Source organism: Balaenoptera musculus, chromosome 2 (genome assembly GCF_009873245.2).
Source record: "Balaenoptera musculus isolate JJ_BM4_2016_0621 chromosome 2, mBalMus1.pri.v3, whole genome shotgun sequence".
Classification (NCBI taxonomy): Eukaryota; Metazoa; Chordata; class Mammalia; order Artiodactyla; family Balaenopteridae; genus Balaenoptera; species Balaenoptera musculus.
The window spans coordinates 80,656,586-80,682,613 of record NC_045786.1 but is presented as its reverse complement, the minus strand read 5'-3'; the positions used below and the strand labels follow the sequence as shown (position 1 = coordinate 80,682,613).

General features: G+C 48.3%; 1 protein-coding gene across 1 annotated transcript in view; it reads right to left on the bottom strand.

Moving 5' to 3' along the window:
- The window catches only part of ONECUT1 (one cut homeobox 1), a 34,354-nt gene extending 9,356 nt beyond the window's left edge, over positions 1 to 24,998 (bottom strand). The window contains exon 1 of the mRNA XM_036843251.1: positions 23,635 to 24,998. Within this exon, the coding sequence (XP_036699146.1) occupies positions 23,635 to 24,739 (1,105 nt within the window). The 5' untranslated portion in view covers positions 24,740 to 24,998. The remainder of the gene's footprint in view (positions 1 to 23,634) is intronic.
- Between the last annotated feature and the right edge of the window lie 1,030 nt (positions 24,999 to 26,028).

Genomic DNA, 26,028 nt, shown 5'->3' with positions numbered 1-26,028 from the left:
AATTTTCAGATCCTTCCTTTTTTCTTTGGTCAAGATGCAAGTATAAACATTGAATTTACACAGCAGGCTCAGGTCTTTGCTCTGTCTCTAGCCTGTGGTATAAACTTGGACGCATGACTTGATCTCTTTTTCTGCATCCTTTCAATGAGCAGGCAGTATTCTAAGGTCCCTGCAGGCCGGAAAGCCCTGTGGGTCAAGGAATACACCCCTGCAGTGTCTTTCCTGGTTTCCAAAGTCTAATATTATCTCAGTTAAAAAATTTCCAAGGTAACCTTACTCTGTCTTTTAGAATATATAGCCACTATGTTGACTATTCCATTTCACCTTCTCCATCCTTATGGCTTCTCAAAAAGAGCAGGTAATGGCTCTGCAGGGACACCAGCCAGTACTGCAAATAATCCAGATCCACGTTCACCTGAATGAAGGCGATCAAACACAAACTCACATTCCTCACAGTTGCTTCGACCTCATAAGCTTTAGAGATTAAAACAATAACAACAGCAACTACCACAGACCCTGCGAACAGTTACGCATTTGCCCTCCTAGGACTCTGAGCCATTAAACAATAGGTACTCTATATTTTTACTAGTTTCTACTTTTTCATTAAAAATGTAGGAAAATTTGCTTAACTTGCTTCCTGAGGTTCTTGGTATATTTGTCCCAGAGTTGGCTGCTTCACATAGGATGGAATTGTGGATTAGAAGAGGCTGTCTTCTTGGGGGCAGTAGTGTATGTTTCAATGTGCCCTTATGGAAGGAACGCCAAGGGTCCAGGTAGAACGAGGGTGTACGTTATATTCCCAGTCTATGAGGGAGGAAGGTTCTGTAAAAGCACTGCTCTAGTTGTCAAAAGTTTGGGGTTCTGGTTCTGGCTCTGTCATTAATTAGTTAGATGGCTGGGTTAAACCCCTTAACCAGGCTGGGTCCAGCTTCCTTAACTGTATAATGAAGGGACTTGACTAAATAACTTACAACCCCTTCTAGGTGCAGCTCTGTGACTTGACGTGTGTAAAGTCAACATCATTCCAGAGGGAAGATGTACAGTTCAGATTTCTATGTCATAAATGGGCACTCGGAGAAGTGTGAGGGTTGAACAGTTCACTCTAGCTGGCCCCCTCCCCGGCCACCTCCCCTCTTTTGTAAGGCTATCCCTGTGCCACCACCTCCTTCTCCCTCCTGGCAGGCAGTGGGGAGAGAAGACTTTTGGGGTGGAGCACTTGCAGATGAGGTAGGAAAGGGAACAGGACCTGTGTGCTTAGTAAACCATATTACCAGGTAAGACCAGAAAATTGAACTTCATAAAGTGTAATTGCAATTTGTAAAGGACCTTTAGAAAATTTTCACTGATCTTAGTTATACTGAAGAGGAATATGGAGAAATGTGTGTGTGTGGTGGACGCACAGACAAGTGACCGGGTAGCCACAGTATCTGCTAGAATAAGATGGGGATGCAGTCAGATGAATGGTAAGCCATGGGTCTGTCACTTTAGAGACGTTATTTAATTTTAGCAACAGCTCTGTGAGGCATCGAATTTAATAGGAAATTTGGGACTTTAACCTGAGGAGGGGACAGTTTTGGCCTCAAGGTCTGGATGGTGAATCCTAGAGAGGCAGGATGAAAGGCTTGCGAGGGCAGGGCTGACAAAGAGCCAGGCTTGGGTGATTCAAATCAGATTTATTTGGTGGTCTGACTCTAAGGGACTGAGGAAGGAGACTGTATGCCTGCAGCTTCCCCAATCACATGTGGCTTTTACCCTGAGAGTCCTTGCACTATGGCCGTGTACTTCCTCCATACAACTGCTCCAGGGTCTGCTGTCCTAATGTGATTGAGGCGAGGTGGGCCAGGGAACAGTAAGGGAAAGGGCTGGGATTCCAGGGCACGGTGAAACTGCCCTGTCGTCACAAGGGGCCTGCTAGAGACGCAGTGTCTTCCCCCTGAAGGCCGGTGCCAATGCTGAAAACGGCAACCTGCAGGGCCAAGGGCTCTTGAACAGGTAAGCCTGAGATGTCCCAAGTCACTCAGGGGAGATCCGGCCTGGATTTGGAGGAAGCGGGTCCAGGCAGCTGCTAGGGCCCTCAGCTCCTTTGCTGCTCCAGTGCTTCCGGGGAAGGTAGGGTGCACTGGGAAGGCAAAAAGCACACTCCGAAATTCTACCCAGATTCCTGACCGACTTGGTAGTGACATTCCTGCACACCCTGCTCAGGGGAGCTTGGGGCTTCGGGGACAGAGAAAAAGGATAAAAAAAGCAGCGGGGCCAGAATAGGCAAATCCATAGGGACAGAAAGAAGTTGGTGGTCGCCCGTGGCTGAGTGCGTAGTGGGGGGAAATGGGTGGGACTGCTAATGGGTATGGGGTTTCTTTTTGGGGAGGTGATAAAAAGGTTCTAAAATTGATTGTGGTGACGGTTGCACAGCTCTGTGAGTATGTTAAAAACCACTGACTTATACTCTTTAAATGGGTAAATTGTATGGTATGTAAATTACTTCTTAGTACAACTATTTAAGAAAGAAGTAGCTGGGCATGCATACAGGGTGAGCCCTCTGCCCTCACTCCCCACTTGCCACCGAGAGGAAACGTCTTCTGGACTGCGGCAGGGACAAGGGGGGCTGCTGTTCATGTGTACTGAGCCCCCAAACACTGTCTCTTGACAGCTGAAACTGCTTTTCAAAGTAAACTCTACAAGACAATACATGTTCGTGGAGGAACAAGCATGCAAATAAAACAGATTTCAGTAAAACAAGAAAGGAGGAACCATGGAAGTGAACGTGGCAGGTTCCCAAGCCCATTTTACAGGCCAGCACCCATCCTGTGGAGATCAAAGAGCCAGTGAGTGGGCTGCCCCAGCTTCAGGATTAGAGCTCAGACTCCAGGAGTGCTGGGTCATAGTGTTATCTGCTTTGCCTTGAGTTATTGTGCTGTCCTGTGCATATTTTTATAAGCCAGGCCCCCAGTTGTTTTGTCAGCTCTTAAGCAGCAAATTTGGAGAACACAGTATAAAGTACAATTTGAAAAGCTACTCCAGTGAGTTCTAACTGATGTGGCCACGGGCAGCCTTTACACGGGAAGGGAACTCCTGCACAGACTATCTGGAAACAGTGATGCCCAGGGGAGGGAGGTGGGGCCGATACAACCTGCTGGACACAAGCTAGCTTTTCTGGTGTCTGTGACTTTGTGGGTAGCTCAAGCACCTATGGAAACTCTTCTGGGCATGAGTGTGAAAGATCTAATAAAAACATGCAAAGAGCAGACGTTCTTAGTCAAGAATGATCACTATAACTCACCCCCGTACCTTGCTTTATGGTACTTAAATCACCTCCATTCAACCTTCCCATGTGATCCCCACAAAACTCAGGTGAGGAAGAAATGGGTATTATGTCTTTTTCTGTAGGTGAAGAAACAATGTCAAAGAGGTGAGGAGACTCGCCTATGGGCACGCAGCTGGTTCATTGGGCGACCTCCAACTCCACTGTGCCCTGGAGGCAGATGCCAGCATGGTGGACACATCATGAAAACTTTCCCCAGGATGGTTACACGGGCAGGAGCAGCTGGTGAGGGGAGCCCGGGAAGCCAGAGCCATGGAGTGTGGAGTAGGAGCAGCTAGCCGGCCAGGCGGCAGGCCCATTGTCAGCCAGACGGGTCTGGCTCTGGCTGAAAGGATTGCAGTTGGCCCATCCAGGAAATCGGGCTGCATGGAAGTTGAGATGAAGGGAGCTCAGGCAGTGAAGGGCACGGAAGACCCACGCTGGCCTGGGAGAGGGGCCAGAGTGAGTCTAGTTTCAGTAGCGGGACAGAGGAACACTAGACACTGTCTCCGTGTGGATATCGGCTCTGAGAGGAAGCAAAAGAAAACTGAGCTGACCCAAAGGAGGAGGAAAGATGGGGAGCAGCTAAAGCCAAGAGAGGCCTGCTGCATCAAACTCAGGTTGGAAAAGTCGCCCGAACCTCTCACAACCCCACTCTGTTTGCTTCTACAACTGAGCTGTCCAGGACAGAGACCTGCCTTCCTACCCATCTGCTGCCTGGAGTCCTTCTGGAGACAGCATATAACATATTTCCATCAATCCCTCTTCTCTAGGGACAGCTCCACAGCTGTAGCCCAAGAGGTAGGGCTATTGGACTTTATGATCAAAGGAGGGCAGAGGCTGCCTGGGCCTGGGAGGGATGGAAGAGGATCAGCTGAAACGTACAGCTGCTTCCCCTGTGCTAAGCCGCACGCATGTATCACCTTATGATGTCACTCAACAACTGTGGGAAGCAGGTGCTATTACAGCTGTAGGTTGCTTCCCTGGGCAGCCCCACTGCTCACAGGTGCCCACGATCTGCACTTCTTCTGATCTCCACCACCTGTCTGCCTAACCTGGCTTTAGACTGAGCATTTATTTACGAATAAAATCGTGGTGGTGGTTAAAAAAAAACAAAGTTTATGTTTGTTTACAAATGCACAGCCTGAGGCTCAGAGGTTAAGGGATTGGCCCAAGGTCACCCTGATAGTAAATGGTGGATCTGGGATCAGAGCCAGGGCAGGGTCCAGTGACGGTGTGGAGGTGATGGTGTGGAGGAGCTGATGGTGTGGAGGTGATGGTGTGGACGAGTTGATGGTGTGGAGGTGATGGTGTGGAGGAATTGATGGTGTGGAGGAATTGATGGTGTGGAGGAGGCGATGGTGTGGAGGACGTGATGGTGTGGAGGTGATGGTGTGGAGGAGGTGATGGTGTGGAGGAGGTGATGGTGTGGAGGTGATGGTGTGGAGGAGGTGATGGTGTGGAGGTGATGGTGTGGAGGAGGTGGTGGTGTGGATGAATTGATGGTGTGGAGGAATTGATGGTGTGGAGGAATTGATGGTGTGGAGGAGGCGATGGTGTGGAGGAGGTGATGGTGTGGAGGTGATGGTGTGGAGGAGGTGATGGTGTGGAGGAGGTGATGGTGTGGAGGAATTGATGGTGTGGAGGAGGCGATGGTGCGGAGGAGGCGATGGTGTGGAGGAGGTGATGGTGCGGAGGAGGCGATGGTGTGGAGGAGGCGATGGTGTGGAGGAGTGATGGTGTGGAGGAGGCGATGGTGTGGAGGAGGCGATGGTGTGGAGGAGGTGATGGTGTGGAGGAGCTGGGGCTCGAGTATTCCTCAGGCACAGACTGGGAGGACATCAGAGAATCACACCAGCTTTCACTTTCCATGGCTCCTGAAACAGCCCTTTTTGTGTTATTCTAGACTATCTTAGTACTTCTCCTCACAAGCTTTGTCTTCTCTCATTTTTTCTGTTCCCTCTGGTACAGGCTGAACGTGAGACAGAAAGGTGAACTGAGAATCCTGTTGAACGAATGCATTTTCATACGCCTGTGATACTTGCATCCATCCTCTTGCTGGGCATTCACTGTCACATGCACACATTTTCCTGAGCACAGGCCCAAGCTTTCTGAGACTCACCAGAAGAGACACGACCACCTGACCCTTCCCTCCTCGAAGCTCTTTCCCTGCATTGCAGCTTCAAAAGAATTGGTGGGAAGAAAAGCTGCTGCCTCGCACCTGCTCCTTCAGTCAGTAACAAAAGGTGGCTCTTTAATGAAAGGTTGGCTCAGGAATTCTGATTTTTAAATTCCTAAACTTCTGCTAATGCCTGATCCATTGGGGTTTTATTACATCAGTCTCCCTCATCTTAAAGAGCCCCTCAATAGTTTGGGCTATAATAATAATAATTGGAAATATGTGATATCGATGCCCTAGTTATGATGTTGATTCTGCAAAACAGTCAAAACAAATGGCAGACCTGATGAATTACATGCTTATTATGCATTATTATCTCATGCAGGCCTATTGTGAATTGTAAGTCTTAGCTTATTGATCCCATTTCTTTAATTAATAGCCATATATAACGCTTTATAATATTCACAGCAATTGGAAGTTATAAAATGGAACTCCTTAAAAAATAACCTACAATTTTGACTTTTCGCCAAGTCATCAGACGTTTTTCACAGTTAATTTCAAATTAGTGGTTTTCCTTGGTTGCATTTCTGGAAAGTCATCTGTAGAGTCAATTGTAAATGCTGTTCTCCCAATGACACATGTATTATACAATTGGCTTCACAAGGGTCTCCAGTAAGCTTGAGAGGAAAGCCCTTCTTGGCCGCTCCATCAAGATATTCAAGGACCTTGACCCTCTGACCCCAATCACCTTTTCCATTTCACTTCCCACAACTGCCCAGCCACCATCCACACTGAGCCACACTGCTCAGAAGTCAGTCCTAAATACATTATGAATGTTCACACCTCTATTCCTTTGCTCAAGCTGTTCCCTCACCCAGAATGTCCTTCCTTCTCTTTCTTGCCCCTATGTAATCAAGGCCCAGCTCAAGCATTTCATTTTCTATTAAGTCTTCTCCATCCCCTCTCTCATCTGGGGTGAATTGTGGTCCCCTGTGCCCATAGAGCTCCCCAGATAATTAGTTATTACCTACCCATCTCTCTCACTAGGAACCCATAGGCTAGACTGAGAACCACTATTCTAAATTAGTGCTTCTCAAACTTGAGTGTACAAACTTGAGTCATTTGGACATTTTGTTAAGATGAAGATTCTGATCCAGCAGGTCTGGGCAGAGCCTGAGATTCTGCACATTTAACAAGCTCCCAGTTGCTCACTGCTCAGTTGCTGGTCCAGGATGGCACTCTGAGCAAACAGGGTCTAGAGTCCAGCGCAGAAATTGTAAGGCGTGGGTCAAATACATCAACATCACCTGGGAGCATGAAGGGGAGGCTTGTTCAAAATGTATATTCCGGAACCCTATCCTATCCCTACTGAGTTAGATTCTCTGAGAGAATGGGATTCAGAAACACACATTTTAAACAAGTTTCCCAGGTAATTTAGAATAAAGTTGGAGGAGATTCTGTCATTAACTGATAGAACTTCCTAATGCCAAGGGGCAGAGGAGCGGTTGCTGTGGAGCTGGAGAGCACCCCCTCTGGCAAATGAGGGTACTTCACACCCATGCCTCCCTCTTCCTCCTGATTATCCACCAGGCTGGCAACGGAACAGAAACAAATAACTGGGGGCTAATCTTCTTTTACATCACACCTCCACACACATGCTGACAAAAGGCTGTGATTAGTCTGCACTGCACCTGTTTTATGGTTGTTACATTTAGGATCTTTTAAAGTATTATTTTACATAATAACATGTTGGCACAAAGGCACACACACACACACACACACACACACAAACTTGTTCTGCATATTTCAGGTTGTGCTTCTCAAACTTTAGTATGCTTTAGAATCATTTAGAGAGCCTGTAAGAAGACAGATTACTGGGCTCTTCCCCTGAGTTTCTGAATCAGCAGTATTTCTAGCAAGTTCCCAAGTGATGTTGGGGCATATGTATGGAGGAAGAATTGAAAATGAATGTTACAGAAAAATTTTTTAGCAGGTTTGTTTACTTTACGGGTATGGGTGAAGCAATTTTGAAATTATTTTAGGATTGAGCAAATGAGTAAGTGTGCCTGTGTGCTGGGGGGTGGATATGTTATTGAGTGCCAGGGTTCTCACTGTAGAGGAAAGGACACACAATTATGGAATGAGGGTAGGCAAGAAGAAATCCTACGGGGATATATTGCAATTAGATGTGGAGGTACTTGTGCGAACTCATGATTTTAAAAATATGTATGTAGGCATGTTTATGTGCATGTGTATATTATATATGTATGAGTGCATATGTATATTTGTGGGGAGTGTGTGTGTAAATATACATGCATATTTTTCCTGGATTTTTCTGAGGGGGCCAAAAAACAAAGTCATGCTACTAGCCATGAGCACACCTAGTGACCAGGCCTTCTTGGTCTCTAATACCATTCCCCACCAGAATAAACCAGGGCTCATCAAGGAAAGGGCATATTCTAGGGCTGGGACAGGGTAGGTAACAGATGATCTTGGAACATCTTATTATGATGCCAGGAAGTAAAAGAAAAAAAAATGGAGGAGAAGGAGGAGGAGGAGGAGGGGGAAGAGGAGAAGAAGAAGGAGAAGGAAAAGAAAGATGGAAACAAGTCACAAGAACACAGGAGCCAGATTAAAGGGGCTCCCACTGTCAAATCTGAGACAGTTTGAGCACCAAAATAGGTAAGTACAGAATTGAATGAGAAACCATTGGGATAAAAGGAATGTGTGAATCTTATCCAATAACAAATGGATAAGTAAACGAGAGAGAAGGGGCTCTTGCTCACAGAAGAAAGCTGAGAGCTGACTGTCAAACAAGGCAGGAGTGCCGGAGATGGAAAATCATTTTGAAGCCGTCGTGATAAACAGGTCAGGCAAGAATCAATAGATGCTAAATCTGTGGGGAATTTTGATGAGGAGTAGGATATTTGCATAATCTTAAAGTATCTCCCCACAGACTGCTTATTAGTTGTAAGAGAGAGAGAAAAAATGTGGTTATACAGTGGAGAAATTAGGCAACACCTCGACCAAGTGATCAAAATTAACTCTCCAGTTAAGTGGGAGACAGACAGACTTCATGGGCCTCCAGATGTGATCCCCTGAGAAGGACACACCTCACCCATGCAGCTTTCTGGGCAAGAAAGCACCACCTCAATCTAATCACGAGGAAACATCAGATAAACATAAAATGAGAAATATCTTTTTTTTTTTTTTTAAAGTGGGGACTATATTCTTCAAACATTTCAATGTTATAAAAGGTTAAAAAAGGCTGTGGAAATGTTTAGGATTAAAGAAAAGAAGAGATATGAAACTTAATCCCAGACTGGATCCTCTCCTGGAGAACAATGCTGTGAAGGACATTACTGGGTCAATGGACAAAAGTGAGCTGTGGCTACAGAAGGGAAGGTTCATACTCGTGGAAATACACTCTAAAGTATGTAGGGGTGAGGGGTCATGATGTATGTAACGTACTCTGAAACGGTTCAGGAAAAAAAATTCTGTGCATTTGAGAGCGAGAGAGAAAGAGAGATTGAGAGAGAGAAAGAGAGAGAGCACGCGTGTGTGCACAAATGATAAAGCAAATGGGGCAAAATGTTAACAACTGGTCAACTGGTGGGTAAATGGTTTATGTTCTTATTTTATTTTTGCACCTTTTGAAAAATTTGAAAAAAAACTTCCAAATAAAATTTTCTTAAATCATGCTTTTGAATAATATTTAATGACACTGAGACAAGTTTGACTGTAAATTCTTTATGAGCTCAATTTTGTGAAAAATAAAAATTAAAAATGTATCTTATTTACGTACTTTAAAAAAGCTAGAAGGAAACAAACTGACACATAAACAGGTATCATCTCTGGGTTATGGGATTATGGATGATTTGATCCTGTCATATTGTTTATAGTGTTTCATATTTTCCAAAGTTATGAGAGAAAAATTATTTTTGAAAGAGGAAAACAAATATTCAGAAAAGTTCTGCGTATGTTGCTGACTGCTGTGCCATTGACTGATAATAGCAGAAACAAAACAAAACAAAAAACTTGAAATCATTGAAATGTCCAATGAAAGGTTGTTGGAGAGGTTATGTAAATTATGATGCTTCTAAAATATTATATAGTCATAAAATTTATGTTTGCCCAATCAATTTATGGACCAACTAAGCATCCAAAAATAGGGGATTGGTTAAATTATAGCATAGCTGTAAAACATAAAATGTGCAGAAAGCTTTTTAATCCAGAGTGCTCCAGGAGCAGAGGGAGGGCTTTGACCTCTTTGCTGTCTTGCAAACTGTAAACACCCTGTCTATACATATCTGCTAAATGAATAAGTGCTACTCGTGAGGTATTTGGGAGGGGGCAGAAATGGTGGAATTACCAGGGGGTTTTATTGTCTCCATTTTTCTTTTATGTATTTTCAAATATTCTATCATAAATTTAATAACATGGGATTTTTAATTTAAAAAGTTATAATATAGTATGTATGGATCATCCCATTGAGAAGAGATTGGAAAGATATTCACAAAAGGGGGGTTATCTCTGTTTGGGGGTATTATGGGTGATTCTTGTCACCTTTTTTCTTGATGAGTAGTAATAATTTTACAAAGAAGTTATTTTTAAAAGGCACTGGACCATCATTAAAAAGTCTACAAATAATAAATGCTGGAGAGAGTGTGGAGAAAAAGGAACCCTCTTGCACTGCTTGTGGGAATGTAAATTGGTGCAGCCACTATGGAGAACAGATGGAGGTTCCTTAAAAAACTAAAAATACAGTTATCATATAATCCTGCAATCCACTCCTAGGCATATATCTGGAGAAAACTCTAATTTGAAAAGATACATGCACCCCTATGTTAATTGCAGCACTATTTACAATAGCCAAGACATGGAAGCAACCTAAATGTCCACTGACAGATGAATGGATAAAGAAAATGTGGTGTAGATATACAATGGAATATTACTCAGCCATAAAGAAGAATGAAATAATGTCATTTGCAGCGACATGGATGGACCTAGAGATTATCATATTAAGTGAAGTAAGTCAGACAGAGAAAGACAATATCACGATATCGCTTATATGTGGAATCTAAAAAATGATACAAATAAAGTTCTTTACAAAACAGAAATAGACTCACAGACATGGCAAACAAATTTATGACTACCAAAGGGGATAATGGGGTGGGAAGGGGAGATAAATTAGGAGTTTGGGATTAACAGATACACACTACAAAATATAAAATAGATGAACAGCAAGGAACTGTTGTATGGCATGGGGATCTGTATTCAGTGTCTTGTAGTAACCTATAATGGAAAAGAATCTGAAAAAGAATATATATTTTCTCCATCTCTGCTGACAATGGCATGCAACCCGACCCTCATCATCTATTGCCACCCTCCTAGCTAGTCCCCTGCTGCTGCTACGTCTCCTATTGGCTCACACTATGCTGCCTTTCAAAAGCACAAGCCTGACAACTTCACTCTACTAGAGGCCACAACTTCCTTCAGCTCCTGCTGTCACAGACCCAAGTCCCTTGGATGGCACAGGCATACAAGATCCTATGTACTCTCTTTTCAGTCTTCTTTCCAGTTTCCTCCTTGCTCCCACATAACTGTTTTCCTGCCTATCCCAGCACTCATCAAGGACATTGTAAGTATTTGTTTCCCCGCACACATCCTCCCGTGAGCTCCTCCAGGATACGGCACGTTGTGCCTCTTTTGAGCCCCAGTACTTAGCCCAGCGCCCTTCACATAGGAGGTACTCCATCAGCCTGAGGGCAAATGAAGGAAAATGGACCTTCTGAATGATGTAATATGACCCTCAGTGACTTGAATGTGCACATGAATCTCCTAGGGATCTTGTCAAGGTGCAGGTTCAGATTCAGTAGGTTTGGGGTGGAACCTGAGAGTCTGCATTTCTTACATGTTCTGCTGCTGGTCTGGGGACCACACTGAGTAGTAAGGACCCAGAGAACAGTAAGAGTTTTTCAGATGGAGGAAAGTATGGACACAATCATTCTTATAGGAATATTGAATTTTTTTTTAACATCTTTATTGGAGTATAATTCCTTCACAATGGTGTGTTAGTTTCTGCTTTATAACAAAGTGAATCAGCTATACATATACATATATCCCCATATCTCCTCCCTCTTGCATCTCCCTCCCTCCCACCCTCCCTATCCCACCTCTCTAGGTGGTCACAAAGCACCGAGCTGATCTCCCTGTGCTATGCGGCTGCTTCCCACTAGCTATCTATTTTACATTTGGTAGTTTATATATGTCCATGCCACTCTCTCACTTTGTCCCAGCTTACCCTTCCTCCTCCATGTGTCCTCAAGTCCATTCTCTACGTCTGTGTCTTTCTTCCTGTCCTGTCCCTAGGTTCTTCAGAACCATTTTTAATTTTTAGATTCCATATATATGTGTTAGCATAAGATATTTGTTTTTCTCTTTCTGACTTACTTCACTCTGTATGACAGTCTCTAGGTCCATCCACCTCACTACAAATAACTCAATTTCGTTTCTTTTTATGGCTGAGTAATTAGGAATATTGAATTTTTGAGTGAACTTTTAACCTCAAAAGAGATAAAAGAAGTAAAATATTATAAAATGATATAATATTTATATATATTGTGTATCATTAAAAAATATACATAAAGCTATGGAACTATAGGTTATTCCAGAAAAAGGGTAAAATAAATAACAAAGGGGCAAAAATATAAGTCATTTGCTCTTAAATTCTCAATATCAATATTCTTTTTTTAATAGAAGTATAATTGATTTACAATGTTGTGTTAGTTCCTGGTGTACAGCAAAGTGATTCAGTTATACATATATATATATTGTTTTTCAGATTCTTTTCCATTACAGGTTATTACAATCTATTGAATATAGTTCCCTGGGTTATACAGTAGGTCCTTGTTGTTTATCTATTTTATACATAGTAGTGCTCAATATCAATACTCTAATTATCAACTTGGAGTTATCGTAGAATCACCTGGGAGGCTTTTTAATCAGCATATATTTTCTTGCCACCTCTCTGCCACCAATCTGATTTGAGGAATATGAAACTCTCCGCCCACCCCTCCCCACTACAAAAAACTACAGCCTTGGAGAACGCTTTTGTTACTGATGGGAAGGCATCGTTTCACTCAGCTGTGCTGGGGAAGAAACAAGCTTCCAGCTATACAATAATTCGGATCCAAGAAATCTTCTGCAAAGGGGTTTTAGCCACGGCATCCACACATGCTATTGTTCCCTCTGCCTGAAAACCTCTTTCCCCAATTCTGACCAAGTCCTGTTTTTTTTTTTTTCCAGATCTTCAAAACTATTCCTTCATCACACCCTAAACTGTTCCTTCTTGGCACAAAAAAAGCAACCAAGCTATTTGTCTCTCTTCCCCACTAGACTATGAGCTCCAAAAGACTTGTCTGTGCTCAGTACATCCCCAGTACTGAGCACAGCACTGTCATAGCTATACTCAAATGAATAAAGAAAAAAACCACTCTTTCCATATCTAATGAAATTTCCTCTTTCACATCTTATGCCCTGTCCACAGTTGGCCAGATATAATTCCTAAGAGAGCTGACATTTAGTACAGGGCTAACAACTGTGTAAATGACAACTCAAATGTCCTGGGGTTTATTTGGTCCAAGTTGTTCGGGTTGGGGAATCAGACAGAAACAATCTTTTTCCTCCCCAAAGTTAAAATTAAATAATATTTACCTCTTACAAAACATGTATATTTAAGATAGGAAGCACAGGAACAAAATGAACACTGGTGAAGGCAGCACCTGACAAAAGAACTAGAACATCTGCTGTCTGCGAAGCTACAAGGGTGTTCTCTCCTTTTATCTTTAGCCTTTCCCTACTGGAGGTACCACTCTTAGGAACTTGAGTTTATTATTAGTTTGTTTTTTCCACATACTTACGTATCTCTAAACAATAAGTTGTTTAGCATTTCTTGCTTTTAAGCCTTGTAAAAATGGTATTGTTCTGGTGTGATTTTCTATAGCTTGTTTTTTTTTTTTAAAAGAAATTCAACACTGTTCCTAAGACTCAACTATGCTGTTGTGTATAGCTGTGGCTCATTCATTTTCATCACTCCAATATACTCCTGCATTATATGAATACATCACAGTTTATTCCTGCATTCCTCGTCAGTGGACATTTGGGATGTTTCTGGTTGTTTGTTCTTAGGAGCAACGCTGTTACAGACCACCCTTGTACTCATCTTCAGGAGCACCTGTGAGCTTATCGAGGGTATATACCAAGGGGTAGACTTCGTTCAGCTGTGGGTTCAGGTTTATAAGCCAAATTATCTTTTGAAGCAACGGTGGCAATTTACATCCCCACCAGCAGTGCATGAATTCCTGGTGACCCATATCCTCACCAACACAGGTATTGTAACCTCAAGCTGCAATATTTTTGTGCCAGAAGGCAGTGCTCCTGACTGGAAAGGCTGTGTCCTTCTGGCCATCTGATAGGAGAGCCTGATCTGAGACTCTGCCCAAGAGATGGGCCCCAGGGACTTACACCTTATTGAATCCTGACTTTGGGACAGAGCATTAAATTGAGAAAAGAGACTGTCATGGATACACAGTCATCACAGAAGGCAATCATTCATAGAATGTGGGATCTGGAAGGACTCTAAGGCCAAATCCTTCATTCTACATTTAAAGAGACTGAGACCCAGGAAGGTTAAATGACAAGTTCACAGAGCTAATTAGTACAAGAACCTGTCTCTGGGGCTCTCATTTCTTAGTCTAGGGTTTTTTTTTTTAAATGTGTTTATTTGGTTTAGTAATTTAAGATAACACAATCTAGTAAATTAAAAATGACTCCGTAAATATTCAGATAACTGCCAATTTATCTTTAAGAGGTAGTTGTTTGACTTCCGTGACTGATGAATTTGATAACTTCAGCTTCTTGTGAAGTAAACAGTAATACTGAATTTCAATGGGATAAACAGGGGAAAGATGCAATCTCCATAGTAATGGTTTTCAATAGGCAAATTTAACAGTATTAAAAGACACTGATCTCCTGGGGAAATTAATTCCCAATTTTTTGACGGATCATCCTCATCCTTGGATCACCCCCCCAGGCAAATGATAGGCGTGGGCTTAAGAAGCCATTTAATGAGGAAGGCAAACTTCAAATGCAGTGAAATTTCAATTCATCCTCCTCTTCTGAGTACTCAAAATTAACCTATCGTAGGAGGCTGGGAACTGTTTGTGGATATTATGGCAAAACAGCCTCAGTAACCCGATGGTATATAATCTTAGATGCCTTTACTTGTGAATGTCGGAAAACTCTGAAAAGAGACCAGTTTGCAGCTGAGGTGCTTAGTGTTCTTCAGAGTGTGCGTAAGAGGCATGATGTGTACAGAGGAATCTGTCCCCATATACGAAGCAGTAAAAATGCAACTGGGGAGGGGAGGAAGACTGCCTAATAGGAAGGGTGTCTGTGTGAAGGAGAGTGGCTTCGAAAGCCTGCAGTGGAAATCTTCATCCTGGAGCTGTTTCCTACAGGGACCCCTCCCTCCACCTCCCTTGCCCAAATGCCTTGCTCCTCTCTACTCCAAGAATCCATTTACCATTTGAAAATATCTTTGGTTTAACAATGTCGGCAGGCTGGCAATAAAAGCTTTCCAAGAGGCATCCCTCTTTTAATGTCAGGATAAGACTCAGGAGCTGCTTATTGCTTTGGGGCGGCGGGCGGGCTTAGAGGGAAAGGACACCAAGTAATTTTGCTAGGAATGCTGACCAAATGGTACTGAGGTACTCCTGGTTCAGGTTTTCCTCCCAGCAGTCATTTTAATCAGCACTTCCCCTATTTAATGAGCTTGTAGTGCCATTACATAATCACCCAGCTCACTGGATTAATGATGAAAAGAGGAACTGATTTTTCCAGTTGCATCATTGGAAGTAAATGTTAACTTTCTGAGTCCTTAGTTAACCACATTAGTGTGACAAATATGTCTTTGTCTAGCATAAGTAATTAGAATTTAATCACTTTAACTGCATCTTAATTACCCTAAATGAATTGAAAGGACATTTAATAGTAAAGATTAAATTGCCTTAATGAACGATTTTTGTGACTCCATCAATACTTGAATCGCGTTAGCCACTCCTCTCACGCACTTCACCTGCAGTGAGCACACGGGTCACTAGGTGGCGCGCTTCGCTCGTTTATTTATTTAATTTCCCCCATTGATCTGTTTTAGAAGACATCAGGAAAGAAAGAGAAAAGCACAGAGTTTATTATGTTCCTTTGATAACCTCTCTTTGGGACTACGAGGTCATCACCAGATGCAAAATGAAAGCAGCGATTTCAGAAACTGTCGATTCTGCGTACCCTATGGCATATGCAAAGAGAGATGAGAAACGCATGGGTAACTGGAAACTCGCGGTGCTTGAGGGAAATTGTAAGTTGCCCTCTGGATGATTGCCAACATATATACAGAGTTTAAGTCAATTTATTATTTTTTAGTGCAGAGTCCTAAAACATGAGTAACAGGCAAGCTTGGAATAGCAAGACAGGCACTGATGTGAAGCCAAGAAATATAATTGCTGTGCAAGTGCAGATCAGAACACCAATGCCTGAAAGAATGGGAGGTTTGGGCCTTTGGGCCCTCCTCGAGGCTGGCTCTCAGTGGATCAGTCCTACCCACAGAACACATCTAATGAGATGGGTCTTGCCTGTGAATAATTGTTTAAGTGAACAAATGGATAGAGAGACTTGGGTTCCAGGTCTAGCTCTGTGACTGCCTCACATTCCCTCTGGCTGCTTCCTCAAAAGAGAGCAATAAAAAGTCTCTCTTATAAGTCTTGAGTAAAAAAGAAATAAGTTTCCACAAGTAACTCTCTTTGAGAGTCCCAGAGGGAAGACACACATTCTCTAATTTCGAGACCTTACTATGCAGAGACTTTCCAGATTGGTGTTTATGACAGTGGATCAGACATTTCCACATTCTGGGTCCACTGACCTAGTGGACTTGCACCCATGATCGAGGCACAGGATGGAGGGTAAGGGTGTTCTGGGCTTTGAGCTGGGAAAGCTGATTTCAGGGTCTCAGTGATTTCCAGCTGTGTTACCACAGGTAAGTTATTCAACCTCATTGAACAGAGAAACAGGAAAAATAATGGTAATTGCCCTGTAAACTAGCAGCTCCCGAACTGTGCTGCGCATTAAAATCACCTCAGAGCTCTGAAATATCCTAGTGCCCAGGTCATGCCCTATACTACTAATGCCAGAATATTTGAGGTTTTAGCCAGGAATCATTTTTTTAAAAAGATCCTTAAATGATTCCAATGCATAGCAAGATTTGGGAGCCACTGGCACAGTGAGTATTAAATGAGGACATCTGTGTGCGTAGCACAGTACCTGACTAATAAAATATACACAATGGACACAAACTCCTTCCTTATCAATTGACTTATCACTTGCCAAGACAAATGTGAGGGTTGTACTTCAAGGTCTGGTTCTGTTCAGCTGTTATCTTATCAGATTGTCTCACCTAAAGGAGAAGAAAATTTCTAGAAGCTAATTTGTTCCAACTTTATGATAATGTATCATCTTTTGGGAGGAACATAATGTGGATGATTCTATAGCAAGACCCTGTGATAAGACATAAATTTATATGTTTGTATCAAAATAATAAGATTGCCCTGTGATTGGTCTGGTCATCTAAGCCAATTTCAGAAGAAAATTAAGCTTCATTAGTATTAACATACTTGTATTAAAATAAAAGTCTGTGCAAATCTGTTGATAGAAGACAGGAATTTATGATTATGCACTAAATTCATTCACATTAGAAATCAGTTTTTTCCTTTTTACTAAACTCTGTGAGGCTGATACTTTTCACATAAAAATAATGTGGCTTTCTTCTCCCAAACGTGCTTACCCGTCTTATTTAAGTACACACAAAATGAAAATAGTATTTAATGAATACTTGTTGAATCCTTTATCCAAGATTATAGGAAGTCTATCCTCTAACTACCATGACTTCAATAAGACCCTCCTTCTGTTGCTACCCTAGGTTGGGGACCATTCAATCTTGCCAAGAGTGTGGAAACTGCTGTTTTCAAGGGGACTGAAATGAGACTAGTCACTTCTCATCCAATCCATCAAGGCTCCTTGGTTGACTTAAAATATTAAATTGGTGTTTAACTATTCCAATATATGGAATTTACAAAGAGCACTGAGCACTCTTACTTGAAGGGCAAGGCTTCTAACTATGGATTTTGAGGAACAAGACACCTGAGAACCTCCTTTTTAATTACTCACCTCCATTAGACTTGAGGATTTTCTTTCTTACAAGGAAATCAAGAATAAATTTTACCGATATACTCTGTAAGAACTATTTCTTCTGAGAACTTTGGGTAGCAGCGTCTGTTTGATTAGCTGAATTTGCCACGAATGTGGAAATGATGACATCAAAACCGCTCATGTAACAACCTCCTTAAAGACCTTGTAGATTAGAGATGACTATAGATTTTCCCCAGCATGGATCAAAGGGACTGAATTGAACGTTTTAGCTTAATGATCCAACCCCTGTCACACCCATAGGGACTCGAATTCCGATTGTATAAGCAGGTGTGCCTGTGGACTCAGACACACACAGAAAGCTGCTGGGGAGGGAGGAAAAAGATCAACCACCTGATCGACGAGGATAGGTTTGATCTTTTCCATTACTTGACTGGGCCCGTGTATGCTACTGGTGGGGCCTCACGATTTCTCATAAACTTCGAAATATTAGCTGTTAGTTTTTGTTTCCTCATCACAACTGTTCAAAGCCATCCTAGCCACCCTCCAGGGGCAAGAGAAACCTAGGCAACAGGCCTGGCTAGGCCCTGTCCAGGGTCCTGATGCCGCACCAGGGCTCCAGGCCGCTAGGCCTCCCAGAGCCCTTTCACCCACCCCACCAGAGAGCAAACAAAGACCTTCAAGCTCAGAGCCTCAGGGCAGCCTTCTAACTCCCATCAGTTAGCTGGAAGGGGAAACAACAAAGGGAACGCTAATCCACCCTGCCTTCACTACACCCCGAGCCCCAACCTCCCATTTCAGACTGCCAGGGTCACCTTCTCTACTGTGACCCTGATAGTCTCAAACAAAAACATGCCAGCAAAAGGATAATTTGGATATAATTTCTAAACATGCATCTTGAGAGGTTAGAGTTGGGGTATAATTTGGGGGGATGGCAATTTTGTCTCATCAGTGGGGTAATACCCAGGAATTGTTTAGGAGCAAGACAGATCCTCTAGGTATCCTTTTCTCCCTCCACTACACTCTCTACCTGTCAAAGTAGTTTTCATTTTGAAAATCACTAAGACATCAATGTTCTAAAATCAAAGCCTCTCCTCTCCGCAGCGGGTTGAACCGCGGAGGCTTGCTGGGTGCCTGGCCTTGCGGCCTGCAGGGGGCACGCACAGCTACTGGGGAAGATGAGTCCACAAGGAGGGCATCAGTGAGGGCAAGAGTTTAGCTTCCCGTGGTGCTCTGAGCGCTTGAAGATAAAGAAAGATGTAGCCTGGGCTTTGAGTCGCTTTGCTGCTACAACACAACCGTGCTATTGTTGGCACAGACTGTCCCAAGTGCCAGCTGCAAAACAGCGCCGGCAGGACTGGGTCTCTACTGACCCCGATCGCCCTCTGGGTGCTTCCAAAGGACCTGGGGCTGCACCCGCTGGCAGGAGAGCCAACCACCCTCGGGACAGGCCGCAGGGTTTATTGTCTCAGGCAGCCGTGCTCGATGTTCTGACACCAGGTCACCACAAAATAACCATCAGGCCTCCTCAAGCCACAGCAGCAGGTCTCCTCCACTCTAGTCAAACTCTCTGCTCCAACCTTCACCACATGCACACTTCTTAACTCCATGTGCCCCTTCCTCTCCTCCCTGGGGTTTGTGCTCCCCAGTGGGGACTGCAAGAGAGAACTATTGCTCCACACCCTCCAGGGGTCAGACATGCGCTGTGAGAAAGGCCCACGAAGAGCTTTCTGGCGCTTGTCCCCAAGAGCCAGACCTATTCGGCTGGCGTGTGTGTGTGTGTCTGTGTGTGTGTGTGTCTGTGTGTGTGGGCGGGGGTCCCTAGCCAACTCTCCGGGAGCACGGGCGACCCTTAGGCCTGAGTTGGTGAGGGGACTCTGGAACTCCTCGGCCTCCGCCTGACGACTGGCTGGCCCCCAGGCCACGCTGGGAGGACTCTACCATAAAGCTTCGGAGGTGGCTCTCCTCCGGGGCAGCCAGCCCCCATCGACCCCAGGCTGCTAGGCGGACGCTGTCGGCAGCGCCCCGCGGGCCCTTTGTTCGGGCCGCAGCCGGCTGAGAGCAGTTGCACTGTCCGAGAACCGCCCCGCAGAGACGCCGGGCGTGGCGGGGAACCAGTCCACTTGGCACCTTCTCCTCCGACTCTTGGGCCCAGGAACCCTTCCAGTTCCTCCATCCCACACGCCCAGTTGTGGCTTTTCTCCCGGCCCAGAGTCTTCGAGGATTGGAGAAGCGGAGTTCCCAGGGCCCAGCATCGAACTCCTTCTGCTTGGCTCCCATGGCCCAGAGAAGTGAGGGGACAGTTGAAATGTCACCCGTTGGTATAAATATTAACAAAAAGCAAATGGACTTGCGCGGGAGCCAGTTAGTTATCAATCAACCAGGCAGCAAGGCCACTTATGGCAAACATGGCCCATGTTGGTCCGGGCGAGACTTTCTCATGGCCACCTCCTAGTCAGACTGCCCCTCCTCCCCACGCTCCCCGGTCCCCGGGTGGTCCTGGGGCAAATCCCGTGCAGGAAACAGGCGCAGTCCCGGGTGCTGGAGACCCGTCTGGCTCCCTGGCGCTGCCGTTGGGAGGTTTCTTCGCCTCCAGGTACCGCAGGGTCGAAGCGGCGCAGCACCCACCCCTGCCCGACCCCGGGCCTCGCCTGCTGGGTCTTTGCAGCACCCGCTGGTGGGTGTGCAGTGGCAGCCTCTTCCTGCGCTGGCAGCTCCCCTACTGAGGCCGGAGCCTTCTGGAATCTTTAATTGGAAGCTAATCTCCCCGCGTCTTAATAGGCGCCCACGTCAGAGGCGGGGCACCCACCCACCCGCCCAAGCCCACCCTCCCCACCTGGGATGAGACGCAGCGTGAGCCTGGTTGCGCTGCACTTTAATGGGGAAGCAGCAAGTGTTACATTGAGGGAACATATATTGATTTTTTAAAGGTAGTTAATTTGGTGAGAATTTCCGCCTGTCTCCCGTCGTCCGCCAGCCGATGTAATTTCGTGGAGAGAAAGCGCCTCTCCAAACAGGCTGCCGCGGGCGGGCGGAGGGTTTTGACCCTCCACACCAGGCTGTACGGAACCTGGGGTACCAGGAGGGGCATGAAGAAGCCACTCTCCCGCTACCCAGCGAAGGAGCCGACCGCGATGGGCCTTGCCTCGCATGGGGTAGAAACGAGTTTGAGGGGTCTTTGAGTGCAACGGCGAGCAAGAGCTGCAAGTGGCACCTCCCTCCGTGCACGGGAGCTGGCAGTGGAGAGGAGGGAGCAATGTCTCACAGCTGCGTCCAACATGCCCTGCAATCCGTTTTTAGTCACCTGCAGTCAGGGCCTACCAGAGGTCATTTGAATGGTTCAGGAAACGGCCTCGCTTCCCCCCCCCCCCCTAAATTAAAATGTTAACGGGACGTCTCGTTGTTCTTCGGCGACTTAATAACAAGTCTTGGCTCTTGCTGCGTAATGGGATTGATCCCGTCTGGCTCCGCACGCGCGCTCATCCCAGCCCGCCCCACCCCTTTAATGAAGTTAAAGAAAGGAAAATGGGAGAGACGACTCCGCATCCGGGTCTTAGGATAAAGAGTTCGCTGGGGGTTTGGCGCCAAACTCACGTCCCGCCAGAGTCACCGATTTTCCTTTTTTTTTTTTTTCGAGGAAAAGGCCACGCGCCTCTGTCCAAAGGCTGGGCATGACTCTCTACGCGCTGCTGGGTGCCAGGCAGCGGCCCCTTCGATAACCTCCTGGGTCCCGTGAGCCCGGGCGGGTACGCCCACCGCACTTCCCGTGTGCAGGTACCAGTACTAGGGCTGCCCATGCGAGGAGGTGAGAGGGCGCTCGTACAGGGCAGGGCGCTAAGGCGGGTTTCCAGGGCCCCGGGGTCGTCCCTGAACCTAATTTATCAGTGTCTTTCGAGGGAACGATAGGAGGCAGTGGGGGAGGAGAGTCATTTAAGTCCTGAGCAAGCGCCTTGAGGAGGTGGGGGGTTTGGAACGAGCTTCCCTGGGGACGGGGGCGGGGGACGGCTCTCCATTTGCATCCCCTCCCTCCATTCCCCCCAGCCCCACTAACCTGCTTGTGTGTGCACTGCCTCGGTAAAAAGTCCTGAAGCCGGGCTCGAGGCTGGCGTGTGCGTGTGAAAAGGCACTGACTACCCTGGACGCCGGCATAGGCGTATCAGTCAGGGAGAGGAATAGCCTTTTCGGCCGTCCCTTCCAGAACTTCGGCTGCCCTCGGGTCTCGGTCTACCCATGGGATGGGGGCGATCTGGTGGCTGCACACAAGCTAGAGAGTGGAATTGCGGGGGCCCCAGAGGGTACCCGGTCAACCTCCCCCCTCCCGTCCCCTTACCCCAGCCTCTCCTGGCTTCTGGGCTCAGGCTGCAAGAGTCCTCGTGGGGACTTTGGAGCCAACGAGCGCGGGGTTGGACTGAAAAACCTGGCGGGGCAGAGGCTCAGACGGTGCGGAGCTCCAGCAGGGAGGCCACAAGAACCCAGACCCCAGGACTGCTTTGGGTCGCATCCGGCTGGAGTCGCAGGCTCGCGGGGACGCCGGCACCCGCTTCCCTCTAGCTTCTCATTGGCCCGCACGATGTGGGGGAGGGGGCCCTGGCCTCTTGCTTTGATTTTAGACTGTGAAACGGCTCAGTGCCCCCGGCTCTGCGCGGATTGACTGTCTCTCGTTCTCCAGGGACGAATTAATGGAGAGCGATCAGTTAATTAACAAACCCTCATTCCGGCTTTTACCTTTTTCTTCGCCAGGACTCAGGCTAGGGCGCCGGGCTGAGATTGGGTGGGGGAGTGGCAGCATGTACCCCAGGAGTCAATCAACTCAGCCCGGGTCTCATCAAACCGAGTCCAACCTCGGCTGCCCTTAGCTCTACCTCTCCGCTTGTCCTCCGCCCTAGGGGGTCGCTGAATCTGCTTGAAATCCCCCGTGTGATTCAGGCTGGGGTCAGTTGTCCCCTCCGCCGGTCGGCCGGCCAGAGCCTTCCCCTTACCTTGGCTTGGAGAGGCTGGGGGAACTGGGCGCTGTGTCTATGCAGCGCCGCCAAGACCTTCCCGCTCAACTCGCAAACACCAGGCCCTCGGGGTTTTGGGCCCGGAGACCTCTGCTCGAAGACTTGGTTTTTTCCCTCACACTCCCACCCACTGCATGGGGATTCGGACGAAAATTCATGCAGAGGAATAAAACAAAATGCGAAGTCCTAAGCGAGTCGGCAGCGAAATCGGTCTCTGGGCTAAGCTAGAAGCTCCCTTGTTGCTCGGCCGCCCTCACCTGGACCTTGGCACGATCTGCCTCCCTCTCTACAGCCGGTCACAAGCGCAGAGTGCGTGCTAAACCTTACGGAGCGTCTGCGCCACACACCCACCGCCGCGCGGCTTCGGAACCTTTGCTGGAACTCCCAGAGTGCGTTCCCCATCCTCCAGCCCCCCACCCCGCCCCGCGCCACTGAAGTGAGCGCGGGAGGGGGGTCACCGCACCGAGTTCAGCCAAACATTGGCGGGCAGCTCCCGCACGCTCCAGCACAGCGCCCGGGTATGTGCCAGGGATACTGGTCGGCAGCACCTGCGCGCAGTTCCACACACGCGTCGCCTCTCTCGCCCCCCAAACCTGGAGTGCCAAACCCAGAAGCGACGCACAGACCGTATCCAGCCAGGTGCTGAGATTTCTTTCCTCCTACGTTCGTGCGAGCTTCCTGCGCTGTCTCCCAGCACAAATGCTCCTCTGCAATCACCCAGGCCGCGCTGCTCAGTTCCCGGAGCCTTCCACATGGCCCAATGCACTGAGTCCTGCAAGAGGCTGTCTGCTCCCGGGAGCCACGCTCTGGCTCTTCCAGGCCTAGGGACCCCCCTCTCGGTGAAAGGAGGACGGGATGGAGCGTGCACAGATCTCTCTCCTTCCCTGCCTCCTTGGGTCCCTTCAGCTTCCCCAATACCTTATCTCCCCGCGCGCCCAGCTCCTTGGCCCGCTCACCTGCTAAGCGGAGCGCAGACATGCGCTGGAACTCCGGCTCCTGCAGCCACTTCCACATCCTCCGGAAGGTCTCCCGGCCGGATTTGAGTTTGCTCCAGGGTTTGGGGTTGCGCAGCAGGTCCGAGAGGGTCCCTTGGGAGCGACAGAGCACCCTCTGCGCGAAGATGGCCTGTGGTATGCTGTAGCGCTTAAGCTCGGTGGTGATACGCTGCGCCACCTCTTTGGTATTGATCTCTTCCATCTGCCCTGAATTACTTCCATTGCTGACCTGCGCACCGGTTACCGAAGGGTTGGGCTCCCGGGCCGTGCCCAGGAGTTGCCCGTGGCCCTGGGCGTTCAGGTGGGCGTGTGGGTGGTGTGGAGGAAGGCCGTTGATGGGAACCATGCCGGCCGAGGTGGGCGTGAGGTGCTGCTCCCCGTGACGGCCGAGCATGGCCGGGTGGTGGGCTTCGAAGCCATTGGGGGTGAGCATCTTGTCGGTGGGCATGGCGGCGCCCGGGTGGGCATAGTGGGGGAGCCCTTGCTGGGAGTTGTGGATGCCGCCCAGACCGGAACCGGAGAGGGGAGAGAGGCTCTGGCCCATGCCGGCCACGTCCTTGTGATAGGGGGTATAGAGGTTATTCATGGAGGCCAGCCCGCGCTCGTCCCGCATGAGCGTGAAGCTACCGCTCACGTTGCCTGCCAGGCGCTGGTGGTGGTGCGGGTGGTGGTGGTGGTGGTGGTGGTGGTGATGGTGGGGGAACTTGTCCGAGACGGTGGAGATGGGCGGCAGCGGCTGCAGAGGGGTTAAGGTGGTGTAGGTGGTGGGCATGCTCATACCTGGGGGAGTCTCGCAGGCCATGGTCATGGTGGGGTGCAGGGGGCCGGCCAGGCTGTGCTCGGGGGCCCGGTGGTGGTGGTGGTAATCGCCGCTGCCGCTGCCGCCGTCCAGCAAGGACGCCATGCCCATCGAGCGCGGGTGCGCGGGGGGCAGGTGGCTGCCGCGGTGCGCCACGGAGCTTCGCGCGTGGGGGCTACCGCCCAGCAAATCGGCAGGGGCAGGCACCGGCTCATGGCTCACCCCGTGCAGCTCCCCGATCGCCTCCATGGTCAGCTGCGCGTTCATGGTGATCTGGGCGAGCGGGCGGCGGACACAACATCGATGAGGCCGGGCAGAGGCGGCGAAGGGCGCATGCAGTCCGGTCTTCACATCGGCTGCTGGCGACTGCTGCTTTCCTTCCTTCCTTCCTCTCACTGTGGGGCTCTGTCTCCCTCTCAGTGTGTCTCGCCTTCCCTCTTGCCCCCACCTTTCCCTCTGCGTCCTCGGCTTTTTTTTTTTTTTAAATATTAATTTCCAAAAAGGATCCGCGCCGTTGGGCGAGCGCGGTGCCCCCAGCCCGCCCGCCCCCGGCCCCCTCACGTCCCTCTCCTTCTTAGAATTGTGAGGCCCCCGGCTCCCCTGACGCACCCCTTGCGCCTTCCGCGGCTGCTGCCTGCCCGCGCCGCTGGCCAGCTCCAGCCATGGCTCGGTTACTGTTGCAGACTCTGTGGCCGCTGTTCCGCCGCCGCCGCCGCGGCCCGCCCTCACGCCCGCCGGGCGCAGCGCGCAGGCGCGCGGATCAGCCCCGCCCCCTCAGTCCCCGCGCGCGCGACCCGTGACGTCCCCGTACAAATGAAGGTGGGGGTCCCAGCGCCGCTCGTAAGGCGCTGGGCGGCGGGGGAGTGGTACGCACGTGCGAGTGTCTAACGTGGAGTGCGATCTGGGGCTGCTACCGCAACCCTGGGAAACTTGGGCCCCTCTCGGCTCCCTGGCTCGGGTGGGCTCTCTTCCCAGCCCCCGGCCGCACTTGCTGGGCTCGCCTCCCGGGTGGCGCAGTATGCCTAGAGAGCCATCGCCCCTCTCTCCAGTTGCTGCCTCCCGGTGCAGGTTTCCCGGGGAGCCTCAGCTGGTGTCATCACTCCTTCCACCCTGGCTTGTTTCCCGGGAGGGCCTCTGGGAGTCCACGCTCTCCCCATCTTCAGGTGCTCGGCCTTTTGAGGGGGAGGGGAGCAAATATTTTAAAGGCCTTGGTCAACCTGGAGGCTGTTGACCCGACAACCACTGTCCTCCCTGATAATTCTCTGCCCACCCTGACTCTTCCATGCTCTGCGAAGAGGTGAGCGTAGTGCCAAGAGTCCCAGCCCCGGCCATACCTCGCTGTCCTCCTCCGCCTGGGTCCTTCTCCGGCTCAGCTGATAATTAAGGCGGCGCGCCGCTTCGTGAATGACTCGGCGTGTGTGTGTGTGTTTTGTGAGTGCCCTGGTGGGTTCCTATGTTAACTCGTGGGTTCTGGTGGGGCCGCCGAGGCTCGGGCTGTTCCTGCGGTTTCTTCGTGGCCCTCCTGGTAAAACACCAAGAGGCCGCTGCTTGGGGGA